Source organism: Lynx rufus, unplaced genomic scaffold, assembly GCF_022079265.1.
Source record: "Lynx rufus isolate CCGP_SWC_20201006 ecotype Redwood Valley unplaced genomic scaffold, mLynRuf1.p SCAF_5, whole genome shotgun sequence".
Classification (NCBI taxonomy): Eukaryota; Metazoa; Chordata; class Mammalia; order Carnivora; family Felidae; genus Lynx; species Lynx rufus.
The window spans coordinates 143410459-143435385 of record NW_025814867.1 but is presented as its reverse complement, the minus strand read 5'-3'; the positions used below and the strand labels follow the sequence as shown (position 1 = coordinate 143435385).

At 40.0% G+C, this 24927-nt stretch overlaps 1 protein-coding gene across 3 annotated transcripts in view; it reads right to left on the bottom strand.

Moving 5' to 3' along the window:
• Nucleotides 1-24927, bottom strand: part of BACH1 (BTB domain and CNC homolog 1) — a 44399-nt gene that overhangs the window by 10669 nt on the left and 8803 nt on the right. For all 3 annotated transcript variants that reach the window (XM_047098567.1, XM_047098568.1, XM_047098569.1), the window contains exons 2-4: nt 8722-9015; nt 5855-7204; nt 3982-4188 (exon numbers count right to left, since the gene is read on the bottom strand). In XM_047098567.1, the coding sequence (XP_046954523.1) occupies nt 3982-4188; nt 5855-7204; nt 8722-8955 (1791 nt within the window). In that variant the 5' untranslated portion in view covers nt 8956-9015. The remainder of the gene's footprint in view (nt 1-3981; nt 4189-5854; nt 7205-8721; nt 9016-24927) is intronic.

Genomic DNA, 24927 nt, shown 5'->3' with positions numbered 1-24927 from the left:
AAAGCCTCCATCTGACCTCTGTGCCCTAGTGCAACAGGCTCTCAAATTTTAATGTGAATGAAGATTTACCCTGGAAATATTTATGAAACACATGTTTCTGGGACCCTCCCACAGGTGTAGGGTAGGATTAAGGAATGTGCTTTTTTTTTTTTTTTAAGTTTTTCTAGTATTTTTTAGGAACGTGTATTTTCAAAGGGACACTCCCAGATAACTCTGATGCCAACTGCCCACAGACCACATTTCAAGGTGTGCTGCTCAAGGATATCACAGAGTGGCAATGGGCAAGTTCCAGAAGGGCTCACTGGGTGTGTTTGGAGATGGCAGTGTGCGTGTGCTCAGAGCAGCCAGCAGCACGTGGCTAGAACAGATTTATCTTTTTAATATTTATTTATTTTTGAGAGAGAGACAGAGAGAGAGAGAAGAGGAGGGGCAGAGAGAGAGAGGGAGACAGAGAATCCCAGAGAATCTGCTGAATCAGAGAATCTGCTGTCAGCATAGAGCCCAACACAGGGCTCAAACTCATGAACCGTGAGATCAGGACCCAAGCCAAGATCAAGAGTACTGACTGAACCATGCACCCAGGCGCCCCAAAACAAGTTTATTTTCAATAAAATAATACAATCTTCACCACAAGACGTAAAATACTAAGGACAGATGAGGTCTTTGTACTCCTATACCATCACAATAGATAAAAGCAATGAAACAAAATGATGTCTATATACCTCAAGTCTGAATCCAAGTGCTTTTGTGAATATTCTGATTTCTGATCACTTATACGTTGATACCAATAAATATTGGATAACATCTAAAAGAAATACACTTTGGTAATTTTTTTTCTTTAAAAAGCTAAATTCCCGGAGTGCCTGGGTGGCTCAGTCAATTTGAGTGTCTGACTCTTGATTTCAACTCAGGTCACGATCCCAGAGTCGTGAGATCCAGCCCCACATGAGGTTCCACACTAAGCAGAGAGCCTGCTTGAGATTCTTGCCCTCTCTCCCTCTGCCCCTTTCTCCCACTTGTGCTCTCTCGTAAATAAATTAATTAGTTGAAATTAAATTAAATTAAATTTTTTAAAAAAGCTAAGTTCCCTTCATTTCAGGGTTACCTTTCCTTGAGGCAAAAATACTATTAGAAACATACTAGTTCTTAATTTCTCAAGAAATGTTCAAGAAGAAACATGGACCTTGTAAAGAATCCTTAAAGACAAGAGCTTTGTAAGCCAAACATAACAAAAATTGAATGATTCTTGAACTTTATTGGTTAAAAAAAAAGTCATGTTATTGGTCTATAGATTATTCATATTCAAAATCCTTATAGTAAATGCAATGACAAATCAATGCCTAACCTCTAATACACCATAAATGTTAAAAGTAATTACCATCAATTTACCCACCAAATAAATATACCTCTTTCTTTTTCTTCAAAGGTTGTATTAGATTCTGACAGGACTTCTTGTTGAAAACTACAACTCATTTATTTATTGAATTTGAACTAACATCACCCATTGTCTTTCATAGCGCATTGAGACTATTAAAGTGTCCTTTATACATGATAATTATTCTACAAATCTACCGTGAAGACATTTTAGAATCACTATTCTTACCGTGATCAAAACACTGTTCTTCATGTGTTTTTCCATCCAGTCTATTATGCTATTACTCTTACGACAAACTGCAAAAAGTTTGCAGCCAATAGCCACAGACTAAAGTTCACTAAAATATGGGCCCTTCACCTAATCACCAGATCAGGGCAACATATACTGTGAATTCATTTATATGTTAACCTAACCAGTTATTGGCTACATCACCATGGCTGTTTCATTACGAAACAAGTAATTTCCCTTAAGTAGGTTCACTAAAATACCACCCAGAATATAAATACCGGGGAATACTGCTTGTCTACTGACCATGTTTCCAGAAAGTACCCTCTCAATTTAAAAAATACAAATCTGTCGCACTCCTCCATATTCTCCACTCTACTGTTGGTCCTTCTCTCTTTACAAAAGACAACAAGACCCAAAACATCACCCAATAACCAGGGTCTAAATTCCAAGTAAATTTCTTAATGTAATAAAATAACTTAAGGCTCAAACTCTTTTACATCTAGGAAAAGGGGCAGCTTTCTTATTCCTGTTAGCTAAGAAGTAACACATTCTCTGCTTATTTTCACCTGAGAGAGACATCTGTGGCAGGTCTGAACTTTACAAGTGCCCCTTACACTTTGCAGCTAGAGTGTGCCTGTAAAAATCACTAGAACGGAGAGCAGTATGAAGGACAGGACAGTGAGTTCAAGGAAGCTAAAACATAACGCAAGACACTCTGCAAAAAAGAAAGAAGAAAAAGCTAGCATGTTTTCTCTGGAGATATTGGGAAGTGGAAAGAGACTGAGCTGAGCTCAGTCAGCCTGGTGCACATCTGGATGAGCAGATCCCTGGCAGGCGATGTGCTCTGCCTGCCCAGAGGTGGGCTCCTGGCAGCTGGGCTGTAACTATCTGTCCCTTCTCTCTTGTCACAGAAAAGGACACCTGAGCTGAAGTAAGCCAATTAGATGCTCACCTCCTTGGGAATTTAGAACTAAAACTGTAGTGTCCATCCGGACTAGATCCTGGAAGAGAGAGAGACTATTCAGAAGCCACACTGCAGCTACCCTTCCCATCCACATCTAGCAGCACAGTGCAGAGTGAGCAGGTGCATGAAGATGGGGTGACAGAGAAGATTCTCTGGGTTTCTGGTGGCAGTATTCCACTTTCTTATTCTATACTGTTTACGATGCCTGCTTCACTCTTGGGCTTCTAAATGAGACACCTGTATCCTCACAACAAATTCATCCCTTCATTCATTCATTCATGCTTCAGATGGTTTCTATTTCTTACAGCCAGTGTCCAAATTAATACAACAGGTAAATAGGGTACTGACCACAATAGATGAATAATAAATTTTTATTTTTCCATTTTTCTGTATATAAAGGCACAGACTGGTTTTTTATTCTTTTCTTTTTTTCTGATGAGGGCAAAGATGAACTGAATGGAGGAAAACACAACACTGTCATAACAACCCAGTACAGCACAAAATAAGAATGCATTTCCCCAGACAGGTTCTTTTTTCTAAAATGTTGCTGATTGATTGCTGTTCATAGCTAGAATGTTTGTGCTTCAGAACTTGCTACAATCACAATTTCAACTTTCACCAATAATTAACAAAGACTCCAAACTAAATATTCCAAGAATGTTTTTGCTATTTCTCAGTGCTGGTTCCCTGCTGTCTCTACAGCTGCACTCCCATAGTTGTCTCTTTCATACAATGCTTTCTTCCACCAACCACTAGGGGAACAGAGAAACCTGGGTGCAAATTAATCCATTTTTCAATTAATTTGCGTTTTGATGCTGGAATAAATAACAAGATTCAATAACGTAAGCATTCCTCTCCCTCTAGAGTCTCAATAATAAATCTTGAATTTTCTATTCATATCAGCAAATGAGTTCTTTCTCTTAGACGAAAGATCCAAGTTCGTTTATTGGTTCCAGTGTCGATCAAAACAAGTTATTCAAGTCTACCATCAATTTAAATAAACAATTGTAACATTAGCTTTTATAGATACTTAAAAGAGATTAAAGTGTTTCAGAGTTTCTTCAATCTCAACTCAACCACTAAGAATTAGGTAGACAGTTAAAACACACACACACACACACACACCCAAAAATAGTTCTCAGTATACATATTATAGCATATCACACTAAAGGTGTAGAATACTAGCATAAGCATAAGAGTCTATGAAAACTCTTTTCGTCTCCCAAGCTTTCTAAAAACATCATGTAACTTATTTTCTTAAGATGGTAATTGGTGAATTTTGAAATTAACATGTAATTGAGCATCGTATCTGACTCAGGAATTGAAACTGCTATTTCCTCTACAAAAAAGAAAAAAAAAAGAGTAACTGAATGGACGCGGTGGAATTTGAGTAACAAGAAACCTGCAAACTTACCAGCTTCTCAATTTCTGACTCCAGATTCTGTATACAGTCCAGTTTTCTCTTGCGACAGCGCTGCGCAGCAATTCTGTTTTTACTTCTCCTTCGAATGTCATGGATGCAGTCCAGTTGTTCCGGGGTCAGCTTGTGCATTTTCAACAAGGATTGAAAATCATTTCGGGAGAGTGAGATTATTCGTTGTGCATTAAAAGGCAGTTTTACCTAGAATGTAAAATAAACATTAGTAATTGCTGCTGAGTAATGTAGTTAGACTCCCATCACGGAAGAAGAAGATCTACATCTCTATTTTCCAGAGAACTTCATTTAGACTTTAAAAAACAAAAAACAAAAAAAAAAAAGCAGACCTCTATTCCCAGTTTCTATATAATCCCTTATAATAAAGACTGATAATTTGATATTTCTAGCCTATTTTAGAGGGTTCAGAAGACAAGTACATTGAGAAACAGATTTTTTTAGCAAAATAAAAAATATGAACACAAATATTCATGTATTTAAAATTAAAAAACAGAACTTGTTTTACTCAGACATGTTAATTAACACACATATCTTTAAGCCTCTTTCTAAAGTGTTTTTAATGTGTTTAACCAAACAAAAAAAAAATCTATTTTATACTTTGATTGATACTGATCTAACACTGGTATAACTACCTAGTAATTTCTCGAGCATTTTAGAAAATTAATTTTTCTGTCAAGAAATAGTAGTGTCACATAACTCAACTTAAAAATCTACATGCTTCACTTTTTCACTTGTCAGTACAGAAATGGTTAGAAAAACCTAATGAATATTTTAATGTCATCTTCAACATACTTAAATTCGGAAAAATTTAGGATAATTTTTTTTAATGACAAAATTGTGGGACAACTTAATTATATTAATTATTCAGAAACTGATCAGTTTCTCTGGCAACCTACTTAGTCTTTCAAACTTACAGAAATTAGTTACACAAAATGTCTTACAATTTCTTAAAAGTTTTATTTTTAACATTCTTTTCACAGTTCCATTAAATTAAAATTAAAATCCATTATATGGATTTATAAATGTCATATAAAAATCTGTAGATGTAACTCATGCACATATATTACTTCTTAAATTAAATCACCAATAATCTCCTTCCAAAGCTAAGGAGGAAAGAAAACCTGTCACTCTTTCAAACCCATCTCATCCAACAGCTAGAAAACCAAAGAAAATGATAGAGAACCAACAAGGCTTTATTATCACTGGAATTATGGTAATGTTTTACAAAAAACCATCTATCAAATACAAACAAACATTTGTACACAAAGTACACAGATCAAGCTTGGTAAGGTTAATCCAATACCAGCTAACTCATGCCAAATTATTAAGACATTAAATTAATGGCTGAAATGGCTGGCTAAGGGAAACTAAGAAAAAAATTAACGGCTATGAAAAAGTAGGGCGAAGAAAACTCTCCCACATTCCTATACCTAGTCACTGCTAAATCATTGCCAAGTAACTAGTCCCAAGTCCAGAGATCCTGCAGCAATGACTAAGATCGGAGCGTATGGTGCATTTTTCCAGGAGTTACCATGTAACGATCACAGAATCTTTTTTCTTTTTTTTTTTTTACCTTTTGGGACAGGGCATTTGATTCAAACAGCCAATGTGTGAATACACTCCATGACAAAAATAAATACACCCGCTTGAAACATATGAACACAGAAGTCCTCAAACTCCGTCACACTCTTTTGGTACTGATCACAGTTTTAGAACTGTCTCCGGATTTCCCCCTCCCTCCCTCCCTGAGCCTGCGCATATCATCTCTAAAGGTGCGACAGGAGCCGACCCAGAGTAAACCCCGATTGAGTGGTCAAACAAGGACTTAGCAACACACACGTTTTCCCCTCACCTCACATTCTTGTTCTCTGGCCGAACAGGGTTCGCTGTCACCTTCAGTATCCGTCTCAGAGTCATCTCCCAGGCTAATCACACAAGCATACGGGCAAGGTTCCTGCTGGGGTTCGGAAACATACTCATCGTTTCCAATTTCCAAGCTGCTAGAACAGCCTTCGGTACTCAGAGTACTTATAAAAGGGCAGTTGACAGAACTTAACGTCGTAAAAGTCCTCTGACCCGGTTCCGGGCTCTCGCTGATCCTGATACCTAACCAGGGACACTCAGACCGTTTCTGGGAGTAGATCTGTTCTGAACCATCTTTGGCCACCGCAGGTGATAACTGCATCTGGCAAGGAGAGTCCGTGCTGCAAATGTCACTCCAGAAGCCTTTTGCTAGGTGTTCTGCCACTTCCCGTTCCACACTACTCCGATCGCTGGAGGCAAGGCTACCATCTTCCCTGGGGCCAGAGTCAGACTTCAAATGTAAATCCTGACTTTCACCAAACGTTTTCTCTTCCCGAACATCTGTACCTGACAAAGGCTTTTCTGTTAACACTGCTGTGTTTTGCATTCCAGCAAAATTCACGTCACCGTCACCGTATTGGTCGTAGGTGTGTAAAAGAGACAGAGAATAGAGCCCGTGAGGGGCTGCAGAAGAATTGTGGGGGAAAGGAGTCATTTCTGGCTTTTCTGATGGGCACTGAGGAGCAGGATCTTTCTTCTTGGTTTCTTCATGTTCCATTGCTAATTTACCTTCTTCACATTTTAAAATCACCTGCAGATCTGCACAGTCCTGGATTCCTCCCAGACATTCATTTTCAGGAGGCTCATTTGGCTGGGCAGAAGCATGAACGTCTTTGACACTGGATTCCGCACTACGGACTCTGTCAGTTCCAAATGCTTTCTGGAATTTTCTGTATTTGGGACATAGAGATGGCAAAGCCAGAGCAGCATCCTTTTCTAAGCACATGGATTCACAGGTTTGACTGGCACTGTCCTGGAGAGGAGATGATACTTTTGCATTTCCTTGATACCGATGCAGTTTCCATTGAGGAGTCTGGACATTTTTATTTTCCAAAAATTCCTCCACGTCGTCAATTTCTAAATCCCTCTGGTCCAACAGTGAAAACTTAAGGTCTGCTTTCTGACAGTGTGATGGGATGCATTTTTTTCTTAGGCATTCTTGCTGGTCTGCAGTGGAGTCCAAAAACTTAAATTTGAGAAACTGAAAGCAGGATTCCTCAATATCACGTACACCTAAAAATTCCACACACTTGCACACTTCATCCACATTGTCCTTACTTAAAATCAGTTTGGCAGTGTAGGCAAACTGAATTAAAGGTTCAAATCCTTTAACTGTCACCTGTTAACATACAAAATAAAAACAAATGCATCACTTGAAAGTGGTCTAGTGGATAAATAAAAGTAGAAGGGGAATAGAGACATGAAGAACTTACTTGTGATCATTATAAAATGGGCATTTTAATTTGGTAAGTAAAAACATTCTTGTAGAAAACGTAACGCTAATTAGGAGTCTGGAAAAGGATGCTTATCACACCTCATTCGTTGGACCTGCACCCTCCACTTCATAGATTTCACGCTTAATGACACATGAATTATGGTCTGACTCACATGAGGTGAAGACATCAAACACTGCCATTATGGGATGTGTTGCTAATTTTTAAAACCAATGCTAACCCATAGTTGGCCCTTATCATTTCACTGGCATTGTGTTATTCGTGCTGACCTCTGCCACAGAACTGACAAGCTGTTGATGCTCCAAACTGTTGATACAAGTTCATGGAAGTATGGATGCTGGGATAAGCTAAACTGTAGACTTAGTACCCGTCACAGAGCAGCCCACACCGACCTGCCATAAACAAGCTCTACATACTTTCTCCAAACACCTCTTAACTTTAAAGGCTCCATGCTCTTCTAGCTGCAGTTACTAACTACCTAAAAGCCAGCTATTCTAGGGGCACCTGGGTGTCTCACTTAAGCGTCCAATCTAGGCTCAGGTCACGATCTCATGGTTCATGAGTTCAAGCCCCACATCAGGCTAGCTGCTGTCAGCGTGGAGCCCACTTCGGATCCTCTGTCCTCCTCTCTCTCTGCTCCTCCCCCGCTGGTTCTCTCTCTCTCAAAATGAATAAACTTAAAAAAAAAAAAAAAAGCAAACAATTCTAATAAGAGTTCAGTGTAACCAGCACCTCCCGATCCTGTGAAAGGGCTCTTGGAGTCAGGATATAACAAGGACAGAAATGTTTAGATGCCTGAGCTCTGCAACAGGCTGGTGGGAGAGGGACAGGTAAAAGCAGGCTCTATAATTGTGAGACCAAATCAATTTTTTTCTACCAATGCACAGTCTCAAGAAAGAAAACAGGGGAAAGAGAACACTTATGGGGTGTTTTCCTACTTTCCATGAGGCCCTGTCTTATTAAGATGGATGATTTCTAGAACCCTAAACCCACTCAGTTTCTCAACACAGGAAAAGGTCCAAAAGGAGAAAATGAGACACAGTGTGGCCACTCGGAGCATGACCTCTCCCAATGCCCAACCCATTGGCTGTGCCCTCCCTGCTTTGGTCATTTTCTCAAAAAGTCACATAACAGTGGGTCAAGTTATTCAACTGCTCAATAAATATTGTTAACTGACACCCAAAACTAACAATTCTATGTATGACATGTCATCATAATTTCTAGGAAAAAAGTTACAGAAATGAGCTCCCCAGGACAAGAAGGGAGACTGTTCTATTTTTAACTTTATCACGTTACCTTTTATAAAGGTAAAGGTAAAAATAAAGTCTACGGAAAGAGATTTAGTTAGGTTCAATTCAATGAAAACCAGGGTAGCCTCCAGAAGCATGGACCTCTCTCCCACCTCTTCCGGCAGAGTGATGCTAAGCTCTGCATCGGCCTGGCCGACGATTCTCGAGTGGAAGTAGCTGCTGCATGCCGCCAGCACAGACCGGTGGGCCCGGTAGCGCTGGCCCTCCACGAGGACGGTGACGTCACACAGCACGTCCTTCTTCCGCTGGTCGTTGAGGCCAAGCAGGACGTTGGTGCTGTGCACCGAAGATTCATAGGCAAACACCGCGTTCTCACTCAGAGACATTCTGCATAACAAATGGGGTCGGGAAGGCCAGTGAAAGCATGCTTCTCGTTGTCATCAAACCTGCAGAAACACATGTAAGACCTCACTTAAATAAAATCTTGTTAAAAATATTTTTTTAAGTTTTTTTTTGTTTTGTTTTGTTTTGAGAGAGTGGGGGCAGAGGGCAGAGAGAGAGGGAGAGAGAATCCCAAGCAGGCCCTACATAGTCAGTGCAGAGTCTGAAATGGGGCTCAAACTCGCGAACCGTGAGATCATGACCTGAGCCGAAATCAAGAGTAGGATGTTTAACCGACTGGGGCACCCAGGAGCCCCTAAAAATATTTCTTTTAATGACAGTGTCAAATATAAATTTAAAAAGCCATCGCAAAAATAAAAATGAAAACAAAAGTCTCTAGAGAACCTAGATACATTGATTCAATTTATCGCATTTAAAATAGGTTCTTCATGGCAGTTTTAAGTTAGTTTTTCTAATTTTAGGAAAAAGGGTTCTCAGGATGAGGGAGGGAAGAACTCTTTGAACCAACGATTTCATAGCTCTCTGAAAGTGAGACATTTCACATTGAGAAAACACCTACAATGAGCAAACAGACTGGGTCCAGGAAATTTCTGGGTGGCATCCCAATCCTGTTGTTTTATGATGCCAATGGGCGTGCGTGTGTGTATAGTTCACCAGAGGTCACCCTTTGGGATGGGACTGACGGGACCAGGCATGTGGCCTTCCACCATTCTCCATGCTCTGTTCCCCAACATTTGACAGCTGGTAGGAGCCTTTAGTGCTTTGTAACAAGGGACACATGGTACATAAGGTAAAGTTCCTCCAACATAAAGAAGAAAATGACTTGAGAAAAAGACAAATTTGTCGAGCCAGATCTTAACAAGTCCTTTTTATATAACAAGTCCTACTTTACACTACAAAATACGGGCAGTAAGTACAACTACATCGTCATTAAGAACATGGTTTACCATACATAGAAACTCTTTTCCCCAAATGTTCAAACATGTTATCAAAAAGGTATATATATTTAAAATACACACCAACATATAATAACCGCCAAACAATTTTCGGTCATGTACACATTACAAGCAAAAAAGGAGAGCCACAACAGACATATGTCTACCTATTTCAGTCACGTACGACTGTTCTTTTATACTACATGTTATAAAACACACAGAGACTGAAAGTCAGATTAGAAGAGTTCTAGTATTTTCTTCCAGCCACCAGTGGCCAGTGGTGAGTACCCCCAAGGTGTGTGTGTGGACCCCACTGTGGCGTGATCAGGCTGAGAAGCTCCTCACTCACAGGCATCATCCCTGTAGTTCGCTTTTTGTCCTTCTGAACTCACTCACTGCCTGAGACAACAAGGTCCTCAAAAGTTCAGTGACTGAATAAACGTTATTGTTTCCAGATTCGCTCTACTCCACAAACAAAAACAGAAGGACAAATGAGAACTACCAAAGGTCAGACACACCAGGCCCAGATCACAGGTGACTTCTGCCTCAGAGACAGGCTGTTCTAGTCACAAACACATGAAATGCCATCTATAAATTCTATTCTACTTATGTGTCTATCTACTTATGTGTCTACTTATGTGTCTCAATTTAGCTAAAATGGGAAGTTCCTCAGAAGTAGTCCATGAAAATGAAATGTCCCATTATGTGGTTAAACTCTACCCAAGGTTACGGATCACAATCTATCATTTACTGATTTGGCATACCACATAAAATCATGGCAACTTCAAAATTACGCACTAGAACTAACTCGACTTTTGGGTTGTGCCCATTTGAAAGAGTAGTATATTCCCTTTAGCAATTGGTCTTAATATTTCAGTTATCAACACAAGGGAATTACTGTTAAGAATAGCAAGGAAGAACTATCAAAGGAACTATGCACCGTGTGTGTGTGTGTGTGTGTGTGTGTGTGTGTGTGTGTGTGTGTTACAGACCACTCCACCTTCTCTGTACAACTTCCCCAGCCAAGCTGGACTCAACAGTTTGCCTTACCACATCCCTGCACCTAAGTCCCCAGCCTCTTTATTCTTTCCTGGCATCTGCCTTGCAAACCCTTAAAACTAGACTAATCTTACTTTTACATCTCGTCATTCTGCCGAACACAGCACAGCCAGACAAAACTGTAAAAACACGTAGGCTGTTGTCACTATAAATTAATGGTGTGCAATTTCAGGGTCTTAGCGCGGCTTATCCATTCTTTTGTGTGCCCCAATGTTCCATTGTCCCCAAGAACCTTCCAAGTAGCCACTTCTCTCTTCAGTTAGTGTCTCTCCCAGCAGACAACTGTAACTGGGATACAATCTCAGAAAATATTACCCTCCCACCCACCTCCACAGGCTCCCTTCTCCTGCTGAAAACAACCCCTTTAAAGTCTGCCCTTGACCTCATACCATCCTTGCCTCTCTGGAATCCAGTCCCTTCTCTTAACACCCTCTCTCAGGTCCAAACTCTGTCTTATGCTGGCTTCTTCCCATTAGACTTTGTTCATAAATATGTTTTAAGTCTCTTGAGAAACTGTCCTAGAAACAGTTAACAGCTAACAGCAAGTATTTGTTACGCTCTCATTCTGCACCAGGCACCAGGCTGAGGTGCTGACACAGTTTACCTCATCTACCCCTCACCACAGCCCTCTGACATGGATGCTCCTGTATCGTCCCAACCGTACAGATGAGGAAACTGAGGCTCAGGGAGAAGTATCTCGACCACAGTCAAAAGACCAGTCGGATAAAGAACGCGGATCCATAGCAAGCACCTGACTATTCCATATCTGTCTCCAGTTAGTATCTGCTGAAACACCCAGTACAGAAAGTCACTGCGGTCCCGTGGGGAGCCAGGCCAGGTATTACTAAAAGACTGTGCGTGAGAATAGGGAAAAGGGCTTTCCCAGAAAGCCAGGAGCAAATGAACTGGACTTGAACTTCAAAAAGAGGACTCTGGACTGTTTAACACTGCAGCCTTGCAACCTAAATGTTCTCTGGCTCCCAAGGAAACTACGGCAGAAACAGGTTCCATACCTTCACTCTGGAGCTGCCGTCAGCCCACGTGTGTGTCTGTGTGACCCTCACTCCTCACCTCAAATTCCACGAAGAATTGATTCTTGGCTTAACCCTCCTGTTTAGGCAGTGTGGGGTGACAGATCACTTCCTAAGTTCACAGCCAGCTTACAGATTGGCCGTGAGATGCGGATTTGGGTGCTAGGCCAACCCCAAGCCCCGCCAGCTGCAGCCACGAGAAGCCAGAGAACCAGGAAGTACAACAGCCACTCAGGGGGACCCCTCTAAGAAGGGTCTCACTAGCGCGGACTGGGCACACGCACGCCACGACTGCTCTTGCTCCCACCAGAACCCTGAAACTCACCCTGACACCTCCGTCAGCCCCTCTATCCAATCTCTTACCGAGACCTGGTACCTCTGAACACTGAAACCCGCTTCTCTTCATCTGCGCTGCCGTAATGCCAGTCCAAGCCATCGCTGGCTCTCATCTTGCCAAATGCCACCCAGCCTTCTGTAGTAGCTTACAAATGCATGTATGTGCAAATACAGGTATATAAAATAAAAAGCGAAATAAAGTTTCATACATCAACATTTTATCCTTACTAGTGCAAAGTACTCTAATTTCTACTGTTCTATTAAAAAGAAAAACTCCAGTCGTGATCCACTCAATTTCAAGAACCACTAACGGACCATCATCTCACGTATGGGAAACACATGTCCAGTGGCTAACACACAGAGTCTAAAATCACACACTGTCGGGGTTCAAATCCCAGCTCTGGCATTTACTAGCCATGTGACCTCTGGGCAAGCTGCTCAACCTTGCTGGGTCTTAGTTTCCCCAACTGTAAAACACGTACAGCAGCAGCACCTCACTGGGTTGTCATGAGGTTTACATGGACAGTGAGGGTAAAGGGCTTAGCAGAGTGCCTGGCCCATAGTAAACAAATAGTCAAGTACCAACTGCTCTTAGTAATAACAACAACAAAATCTGCATCCCCTCAAGCCCCTCTAGATCCCCTTCAATTTATACTCTCACACAAAGTGACTTCTTCCTTGCCAAAACTCTACAATGTCTTCCCAGTTTTCTGCGATCAACTCTAAATCCTTAGCCCGTCCTCCAGACCTTACCCTACTAATACAACCTTATCTTAAGCCTTTGTCTCCCTCTTTTGCTGTTCTCCAGCCTCACCCTCCTTCCTTCCAGCATAAGGCACTAAGCTCCTTCCAACCTCAGGGCCTCTGAGCATGCTGTGCCCGCCCCCTGCACTTTTCCTACTCCTTAGCTGGCTAACTCCTCACCTTTTAGGTCTCAGCTTAAATGTCAAAACCTCGTCTGACTTGTTTTCTGCCCTAATTCAAGCACGTAACATAACCGTACCTGACTCAATGCAGGAACTTGCTTCTGAATGAATGACTTCATGTATTTACTACAAATCCAAAACCTAGATCATCTACATTTTCCTCCAAACACAGTGCAATCAGCTATACTAGTATATATGAAAACAATGCCACTGAGCCAAGCACTCAGAGAAAAGTCCTTGGTTAGCTTTCCCAGAATCAGGAGGAGCAAAAGGGAGCCTCCACCTCTGGGAGCTGGAAATGTGTCTACAAGACAACTGGCCAGAGAAGAGCAAGGCTTGGCAACTATAAACACAGCCAATACAATGGACTTGTATGCACAGACACCATGACCTTGGTCTCATTAGTATGGGGTACTAGACAGTTATTCTGAAAAATCAATTTTCCTAATTCTGAAAACCATCCAAGTAGTCAGTAATCCATCTGCACCCAATAACATAATGACTAAATCAGGTAAAAGTGGCACACATACTTCTAACATTTGTCAGTGACCTAACACTTCTCAAACCTACAAGGTAAGACATAAACACCCCCCAGGGAACCTTCCAGACCTAAAATTCTGTTAGTTGGTTAACACCAAATTTAGATTCCTATGTTACATCTGAATTTTTCTATATTCTTGGAAATATATGCTATTGTTATCATTCAAAATAAAGGCTTGCTGACCTTAGCAATTTGCTGATTCATTCAGTAATGCTGATAAAGGATGAACAAGCATTTTAAAGCTTCCTGTACTTCGATTTGGAAATACCTTCTGCTCTCTGCTCAATACACATCATAATTTACATTTTAATACAGTTACCACTGGATGTTTTTGCTTTCAAAACAATAAAGAAAATAAATAAAATGCTATGGCTGTATCACATTTTAAGAACTTTAAGGGTAATTTACTTAAAAAAAAAAAAAAACTTAAAACAAACTTTTAAAAACCTAAGGAGAATGAGTATCTGATCATGGGCCAAGTACAATGCAGTGCTTCCTAACAGAAATACAGAAAGTAACTGTAGGAGGATGAAGTTCCACACATACAAGAGCTGGAATTTTATTTCCCTTAAGTCTCAGAACTCTGCTGTGTTTTTTTTTTTTTTAATGTTTATTTTTGAGACAGAGCGAGAGAGCAAGCTAGTGGGGGAGGAGAGAGGGAGACAGAGATTCTGAAGTAGGCTCCAGACTCTGAGCTGTCAGCACAGAGCCCAACGCACGGCTTGAACCCATGAACTGTGAGATTGTGACCTGAGCCGAAGTCAGACGCTTAACCAACTGAACCACCCAGGTGCCCCTTTAATTATAAACATAGAAGGGCACACAAAATAATCTCACACCAAGGATTCACTTAAAAGAAAAAGACTATTATCCAAACATTCGTGATTTTCACTGAACAACGTTGAATGTCATTTCTACAAGTATACACCTGAGCTACCCAACAGGTTCAATGCCATCAAAACACAAATAAAAGGCAGTCCCTACATTCAAGAACATGACCTACCGATGTTCACAATGAAAATGATGCCTTGGGGCAAAAGAGATGACAATGATCAGTATAATCAATTGACACAGGGGTGTGAACATTCGTGACGGTATTTACTTGCACTAAGTCTCCAAACAAAAACTACTTTCCGGTCTCATTTAACCATAATATTCAATTAATGAGAACAATTATTTCTTTTTTTTTTTTTTTAATTTTTTTTTTCAACGTTTATTTATTTTTGCGACAGAGAGAGACAGAGCATGAACGGGGGAGGGGCAGAGAGAGAGGGAGACACAGAATCGGAAACAGGCTCCAGGCTCCCAGCCATCAGCCCAGAGCTCGATGCGGGGCTCGAACTCACGGACCGCGAGATCGTGACCTGGCTGAAGTCGGAGGCTTAACCGACTGCGCCACCCAGGCGCCCCGAGAACAATTATTTCCAAAATAGTTCTGTTATATCCAAAATATACCTAACAGAACTGTGTGTGTGTCTGTGTGTGTGTGTGTGTGTGTGTGGTTGGGCACAAAAGCGATTAGTAACCTTGGACAGTCAATACAGCACAAAGGGCAACTGAGTTGTCCTTTGCATAAAAGCAATACTCTCTCTGCATCCTGGAAGAATTCCTTAGGACCTCCTCCCCCTGCTCTAGTGGCCATCTGGAATTTCTACCTTTTCCTCCTTACTGCTCTGCCTGCCACCAATCTATCACCCTGTCAATTACCTTTGCCTCACTCAGTTTCAGGTCAGGGTCTTCAATGGCTCAGAAGACAGGCAAATTCCTCTTAGCCTGCCCTCTTGGCTCCCTCCTAAGCTTCAAGCTGTCCTAAGCCAGTTTCTGTTGAATTTACCCAAGATACCCCAGAGTTCGAGTGTTCTTCTGAATCAGGCACACCTTATCTTCTGTTGGTCAAGTGGGTGGCAAAGACCCAACAGTATCGTGTGTGTGCACCTTTAGTTCTCAGTCTTTCCTTTCAGGGCTTTTTTATATATAATATAAAATATATACATACATAACTTTACATATAACATTATAACACCTCACCTGCCAAGAAGAGCCAGGAAGAATAAATAACTCGGTGACCAAGATTTGCTATTTTCTTTAGCTTTTTACAGATCTTAAATATCATGCTTGCTTAATCATCATATCTAATCATCACATTTAAAAAAATTTTTTAATGTTTATTTATTTTTTAGAGTGAGCGAGCACGCACAAGTGGGGCAGGGGCAGAGACAGATGGGGATGGAGGATCTGTGCTGTCAGGGCAGAGCCCAATGCAGGGCTTGAACTCGTGAACCGTGAGATCATGACTTGAGCTAAAGTTGGACGTTTAACTGACCGAGCCACTCAGGTGCCCCAATCACATTTTCTAAATCCATTTCCCTCAGCCTTATGAAAAACTCCTAAGTATGACTAGATAAGGTACATGAATAAATATATATCGTGGAAAAAAAGCTGAATGAAAGCAGAAAAAACAAAAATTTGAATTAAGTAGGAGACCTTATAGCAGCACCAAAAACAAGGACACTGTTTTGTAAAGGACTCGTACAGTGACAACTGGGAAAATGACCTGGAAATCTATGTTAAAACTATGTAACTGAAGATGCCACAGTCTTTTTTTAAATGAGGTGTGGGGAATGGAGAAGGTGAGTGAATCACTACAATTTTTGCAGTTCATGGTTTACTCCCTGTTTCCATACAGGGAAAGCTGAACTTTTTTACTTTTCCTGACATCAAAAATTATCCATTTAATCATGGATATTTTATTTACTTGGTCTAATTCCATATCTGAAAAGATGAAGCCAAAGTTGTACATAGAAGGGAGAAGTCTGAATGGTTAGAGAAGTCTGAAGAAGGTCCTTACAGATTCACCAACTAAGAGGTCAGAAACGAAAGATTTTTTACTTCCCAAGTCAGTAAATCCAACTTTGATAATTCCGGGTAATAAGTTTAAGACAGCTTGGAAGGGAGGAGCACCTGGGTGGCTCACTTAAGGTCGACTCTTGATTTCAGCTCAGGTCATAACTCACAGTTGCTGGGATCCAGGATCAAGCCCCATGGAGCCTGCTTAGGATTCTCTCTCTCCCTCTCTCTCTCTGCCCCTCCCCTGCTCAGGCTCTCTCTTTCTCTCTCTCTCAAAATAAGTAAAAAACATTTAAAAAAAAAATCTTTAAAAAAGATAGCTTGGAAGGGAATAAAGGAGGAAAAAAAAAAAGAAGGAACACAAGAAACCTGAGCTCCAGAAGCAAAACAAGAATAACGGATTCCATGATTATACCTTCTTACTGAATTTAAGAAACAATGAAGTCTTTTATTTGCTTACCATATTTGGCAGCTACCTGATCCTTAATAGGATTGTTATAACTCACTTGAACTAGATGTTATGAAAATATGAACTAGAAACTAGAATTGGCCCACACTAATAAAGCTAGTTTACTGAATATGTATTTTTTATCATGCACTTGTCACTAATTTATATATCAACACTGAGGTATGATTTACATAGAACTGCACTGAAGAGTACAATTCAATGAGTTCTAACACTTGTATATGTGCATGAAACCACCACTGCAATCAAGATAAAGAAATTAAAAAAAAAAAAAGATATAGAAATTTCATCACTCAAATTCCACAGGCCAGGGCACCTGGGTGACTCAATTCGTTAAGCGTCCAACTTTGGTTCAGGTGGTGATCTCACGGTGTGTGAGTTTCAGCCCAGCATCAGGCTCACTGGTGTCAGCACAGAGCCAGCTTCCAACCCTCTGTCCACCTTGCTCTCCGCCCCTCACACACACACTCACTCACCCACTCTCAAAAATAAACACTTAAAAAAAAAATTTCCACATGCCCCTTTGAGGTCTCTCCTACCCTTTTCCCCTGGCTCCAGGTAACCAATGATTTGCTTTATGTCAGTGTAGATTACCATGCATTTTGTATGATTTTTTATATAAATGGAATCATACATTATGTCCTCTGGTTTCCAAGTTTCTTTCATTCAGCTGAATGACAATCACATTGCATACATCAGATGTTTCCCTATTGCCAAATAATATTCCATTGCATGGCTATATCACTGTTTATCCATTTAACTAACAAAGATAGACACAACTTCCAGGTTGGGATTATTGTAGAAAAGCTTCTGTGAACATCCATATAGACATATACTTCATTTCTCTTGGGTAAATCAATACGAAGCGGAAGAATTGAGTGATATGGTAGGTTTATGTTTAACTTCTTAGAAATTGCTAAACAGTTTTCCAAAGCAATTGTATCACTTTATATTGCTACCAGCAGTGTATAACAATTCCAGTTGGTCCACATTCTCAGCAATTCTTGGTAATGCCAGTCTTTTTAATCTTAGTTATCCTAATAAATGTACAGGAGTATCTCACTGTGGTTTTAATTTGCATTTCCTTATGGCTACTGATGTGGAGCATCTTTTTATGTGCTTTATTGGCCATTTGTAGATCTTCTTTTGTGAAATATCTGTTCAATTTTTCTGCTCATGTTTAACTGAGCCGTTTTCTTATCATTGAGCTGTAAAAGCCAGCAGAATTTTGATTAGGACCGCAGTGAATCCATATACCAATCTGGAGAGAACCAATATATAAATTGAGTTTTCTCATGTACAAACATGACAAGTCTCCCCATTTACTTAAGCCTTCTTTCAGCACTGTTCTGATGTTTTTAATTTTTATTTTTGAGAGAGAGAGAGAATGAATGGATGAATGACAGAGAGAAAGGGAGACACAGAATCCAAAGCAGGCTCCAGGCTCCAAGCTGTCAACACAGAGCCCGATGTGGGGCTTGAACTCACAGACGGCGAGATCATGACCTGAGCCGAAGTCGGACGCTCAACCGACTGAGCCACCCAGGTGCCCCTTAACGGTAGGGTTTCTAAGATGAGCAACTGATGGGCAGAAAAGGAGGTACAGAAGTTACCCTCCCAGTTAACTTAGGGCTCCTACAAGAAACTCAGAGAGGAAAATAAGCAAAGAGTGAAAATACCCCAAAATTCCCCCAAAGAGTGAAATTCCCAAACTCACTCAGCCTCCTTCAAGGGAAGCCCTCACTCCTATACCACTTTGGAAGTATTCACCCAGGACATCCTGAGATCCCCCAATCAGGGGCAGACGGCAGTTATCAGAGAGCACACCTCAAACCGAAAGACTGTCAGAACCGCACAAGCACAGCACCCAGCTGCTCCAGAGACCACCAGGGTGGACAGCACAGATCAGCAGCTGATAGCATGACGACAACTCGGCCAGCCGAGCAAGGTACTTTACACCTCCGACATGCCCTCTGTTTTGGGGTAAAGTAGGGACGAGAATAGTACTTTCTGTTGAGAGGATCAAATGAAAGTATATATACAATAATAATTTTAATTATATACAATAATATAATATTATGCTAATTATAATAATATTAAACTGTTTTTACGACAGTGCCTGGCACATGAGTGCTCAATAATTGTTAGTATTATCTGAATTTGACGCTAGAAGTGTTTTTTGAGGGGCACAAGGCCACACTGAAACTCTAGTCAAAGAAGTACAAGAGCACACTCCTCAGCTTTCAGGTGCCCAACACTGACACGCGCATAATAATATGGACACTGGTCATTGGTCTTCAACTTTCAGAATAGACAGATAACAGAAGGCTTAACTACAGTTATAAAATGGAATGCAGACATTATCAATCTTGACAAAATGCAAGTAAAATTGACACGCTAGGAGATAGAATCAGAACTGAAAGGAAAGCCAGTATTTCCATGCAATTTATAATGTGGAGTCAAAAGATACTTAAAAAAAAAAAATAGTTCCTTGGTGAGACCAAATTAAAACAAATTTTGGGGTTGGAGAGGTGACCAAGAACAGAAATAAAGAGATTATAAATATAAGTGGGATGATGGTCAACGTCCATGGTAAAAGGAAGTCAACAGATATTGTCTTAGGTTCATAAACTCAGGTATAACCATCAAAGAGATATAGAGGTAACCAACAGAAAAAGTAAATTGCAGAAATGAGTAAAGATGAATATTATCTATGAAGCAAAATTAGAGGTAGGACGATGCACAACAGATGGGGTTGCTTTATGATATATCTTTCTGTATTTTTTAAAGCAAAAACATGTACTAAAAACATAAACATAAATTAAAAGATATTTAAATAGTAAACAAAAATATTAAAGTTTAGTTAAGTATAAATTGTTGATAACTTTTGTGAGTCTTAAATATTTTGAAGATTCTCCAAATAGAAAAGAAATTTGATAAAGAGAAAAATCAACCTTTAACATCTTACATTATTTTGACAAAACCAGGAACAGGGAGGGTAAAGAAATATAGTTAAGATTTCTTTATTCCCAATATAACACTTGGAACAATGTTATACATACTGTTTAATATTTTATATTGACAGCGATACTACTCCAAATAGATTCTTTAAAAAAAAGTGAGGGTATCTTCTAAAGAAACAAGTTGTTGAACTGCCAAACCACTAGGGCATTGGTTCTCTGCCTTACAAAATCTGATGAAATCTATTGTATTTAACCAAGAAAGCCACTCACATCATAAAATTTTGCATTTGCTTTTGGTAGAATTAATTCAACCACGAGGTGATGCTTTCAGAAGACCAGTAAAATTGACAAACTTCTGCAAAGTCTCACCAAGAAAACATGAATACGCAGCATTCCCATTTTCACACAAAACAATACTGTAATGGCTCTTCTCCCCATACCCTCCATCTACAATAAAATTCTCTGCTCCCCTTTATAACAGAACTCCCAAAAAGAGCCATTTATATCCATACCATCTTCAGTCCCTTCTCTTCCCGAATTCACTTGAGCCCACTAAAACCAGGTCTTTCCCCCTCCACTCCATGGAAACCACTTTGTGAGGATCAATGACCTCCATGCTGCTAAATGGCAGATTTTCAGTCTCCTTCTACAGCTTCTCATCAACATTCAATAGGTTGACCATTCTCTCCCTGAAATCCTTTCTTCACTTGGTTTCCAGGATACCACAATCCTGATTTCCCACCTCACCGGCAGCCACTTGTCAATTTTCTTTGGTGGATCAACCTTCTCTTCCAAGTCTCTAAATGCTGGACGGTCCAGGAATTCGTCCTCGGGTCTCTCCTCTTCTTTGCACACGTTCCCTAGGTGAACTCATGCAAACTCAAGGCAAGGATGGGATCACTCATGGACTTACTGTACACTCTCAACATTATATTTGGTCTAATTCTGACAGCTCTCTTGAACTTCATATTCATGTACTCAACTGCATGCTCAAATTACTAATTATATGTCTAACAGGCATCTCACATTTAAATGTCCGGAAGAAACCTTGGTTAATATCAGAATATTAACAACAGTTACATCTAGGTAATTGTTGTTTGTTTCTGCATTGAAATTCTGAACCACAAATACATTTTATTTTATAATCAGAAAAATGTTAAAACAGACAACAACTATAAACAAAACAATGTGCTTTCATTAAAAATGCAGTTGACATTTATTGCAATTGTCTTGAAAGCACCCAAGGAGTCAACTTCCAAGAATGTCAATTACTTTTCCCCCTTTATAATATCATCAGTGGTACTGGCTTATCACTACGTGTGAAATTTATGGGCAACTCTCAAACACGGTAGCCTCCATGGATATCTTCATAGTAATCATGAAAGGAGAAATGAAACTGTATAAGACTCTAAAAATGATGGTTTAATGGGGAAAAAGAGAACTCTGTTACAGGAACATAAGGGGGAAGGATCCATCAAGTCAGGTCTAACCATCTGAACAAGGGCAAGCGTGCATCCATTTGACTTAAGTAGGTAGCTCCTGATCTATTTCATCTTGCAAAGGCTTTTAAAAAAAGGTTAAAGAGCGAAACAAACACACAGAATTATGAAATGCAAGAGAAATTCCAGTTTAGGTTATTTTAACAACTACCAGCAGGGTAACATTGGAAAGAACAGAAGCACTGAGATACAATTAGAGCTTAGCCAGTATTACGAAGTATGTGATCTGTGAGGTACTGGACTTCACGCTTCAGGTTTCCCACGAGAAAAACAACGCTACTTTACTCTAAGGGACAACTGGGTAGCTCAGTCAGTTAATCGTCCAACTCTTGATTTAGGCTCAGGTCACAATCTCAGGGTTCATGAGTTCGAGCCCCATGTCAGGCTCTGTGCTGACAGCGTGGAGCCTACTTGGGATTCTCTCTCTCCCTCTCTCTGCCCCTTTCCTGCTCTCTCTCTCTCTCAAAATAACTAAGCATGAGAAAACATTAAAACTGGACAAGTACGCCCAAGATAATTGCTGGTTTCACAGAATTAAAGAATTTCTAATTAAAGGAGCACATCCATCCAGTATGACCCACTTCCCACTTGTTACAGATGTGGAAACTAAAACCCTGTGAGGATAACTTAAAGGTTGGAGGGGTCCTCTGCCCCCAGATCCAAATAATACATTTCAATTCACATACATGTCCTTAAGTGGCAGGTGTGCACAGGTTTTTTTTGGGGGGGGGGGCAGGTGAAAGTGAAGAGGCATGGAAGAATAAGAAACAGAGAGAAATGCCTCAAGTATCCTATGTGAGATGAGAACAATGTTAGAGTAAAAGGGCATTCAAGGAAGAGCAAACTTCCCTTTATTACTCAACATTTGGTTAATTAATATCTGATTAACACTTCTTGGATTACATAAACAATCTCATGTCATTAAAAGGGATCTGACATTTTTTCTGCTAGGGGCGCCTGGGTGGCTCAGTCAGTTAAGCGTCTGACTTCAGCTCAGGTCATGATCTCACACTCCGTGAGTTCGAGCCCCGCGTCGGGCTCTGTGCTGACAGCTCAGAGCCTGGAGCCTGCTTCAGATTCTGTGTCTCCCTCTCTCTCTGCCCCTCCCCTGCTCATGCTCTGTCTCTCTCTGTCCCAAAAATGAATAAAAACATTAAAAAATTAAAAAAAAAAAAAAAAAAAAAAAAAGGGATCTGACATTAAACTATGTTGAACTTAAGTCAAAGTCTATACTTATACTCAACTATGTATGGACAATTCAAGGACAGAATGCTAGGAGATATTTCACTCAAAGTTATTTTTTATTATTTTTTTAATATGAAATTTATTGTCAAATTGGTTTCCATACAACACCCAGTGCTCATCCCAACAGATGCCCTCCTCAATGCCCATCACCCACTTTCCCCTCCTTCCCACCCCCCCATCAACCCCCAGTTTATTCTCAGTTTTTAAGAGTCTCTTATGGTTTGGCTCCCTCCCTCTCTCTCTTTTTTTTTTTTCCCTTCCCCTCCCCCATGGTCTTCTATTAAGTTTCTCAGGATCCACATAAGAGTGAAAATATGGTATCTTTCTCTGTATGACTTACTTCACTTAGCACATCACTCTCCAGTTCCATCCACGTTGCTACAAAAGGCCATATTTCATTTTTCATTGCCAAGTAGTATTCTATTATGTATGTAAACCACAATTTCTTTATCCATTCATCAGCTGATGGACATTTAGGCTCTTTCCATAATTTGGCTATTGTTGAAAGGGCTGCTATAAACATGGGGGTACAAGTGCCCCTATGCATCAGCACTCCTGTATCCCTTGGGTAAATTCCTAGCAGTGCTATTGCTGGGTCATAGGGTAGATCTATTTTTAATTTTTTGAGGAACCTCCACAGTTTTCCAGAGTGGCTGCACCAGTCTGCATTCCCACCAACAGTGCAAGAGGGTTCCCGTTTCTCCACATCCTCTCCAGCATCTATAGTCTCCAGATTTGTTCATTTTAAACACTCTGACTGGCGTGAGGTGATATCTCAGTGTGGTTTTGGTTTGTATTTCCCTGATGAGGAGTGACATTGAGCATCTTCTCATGTGCCTGTTGGCCATCTGGATGTCTTCTTTGGAGAGTTATTTTCAATACAAAGTATTAAGTGTCCATGTCCTACATTTAAATGAAGTATTATAGATTCTTTATACATCATTTTGTTTTCCAACTATAAAAAGTATAACCATGATCCAAATTATTTACTTCTGATTGCCTAGAGAAAGTGAAAGTCCTAAAACTAGATCAAGGTCAGACTGACTCTAGGTCTAAGAGTTAATACATATAGTATGCAAAGTAACTGGAAGGAAAAAAGGACAACCAAAATAGTGCCTTCAAATTCCCAACCTTTCCTTAAATATCATCTTGCTGCAACTCATAATAAATCTGATAAAAAAAAAAAAGGAAAGAAAACAATAGAAGAAAAAAAATTAAGAGTAAAAACTTCAAGGAATACCTTTAAATAAGGAAGCAATCATATAGCAGCAAGTAGAATATTGCATGAATCACAGATCTGAAATTTTAAGTATTAAATTGAAATGCTTTATTTAAAAATAACCTAATCCAGCAATCCCTGATAGCCACCATAGTGCTACAGCATCTCAATACACATAGCTAAAACTAAAATGTTTAAATCCCTTTCTTGTTATTTATTAAGTTAACTTGGCAGTCAACATTACCATCTTTAAATGGGGATTTCCAAGCTACAGACTTTCCACCTAAGCCCACATAGCTACTTTCCCAAATATATTCATTACAAGATTTTGTCAAATAAGTAAATATGAGGTCTGTTAAAAAAGAAAAAAGTTGAAACATTTCTTAGTGCAAATATTATTTAAGGAACATGGAGTAGATAAATACTATTGCTTTTTACCTGAGACAAAAGTTCTTTTGGCAGTATAGTCTTTCTAAATTCTTTTTTTTTTAAATTTTTTTCTAACGTTTATTTTTGAGAGACAGAGTGCAAGCGAGGGAGGGATAGAGAAAGAGGGAGACACAGAAACCAAAGCAGGCTCCGGGCTCTGAGCTGTCAGCACAGAGCCCGACGTGGGGCTCAAACCCACGAGGCATGAGATCATGACCTGAGCCGAAGTCAGGCACTTAACCAACTGAGCCACCCAGGTGCCCCTAGTCTTTCTAAATTCTATCCAAAAAAGTAATACCATTTTGAAAACCTACCCTAACCATCTATCACAGCCTCTTAGTTATTCTCAAATAGGAAAAATTATTAGCAATTAACTGCTATTTTGTGAATTTACAACACTGTTTGTGTTTATATTATTTGTCTGCCTTTCACATAGCATACACAGCACCAAAACCTGGGA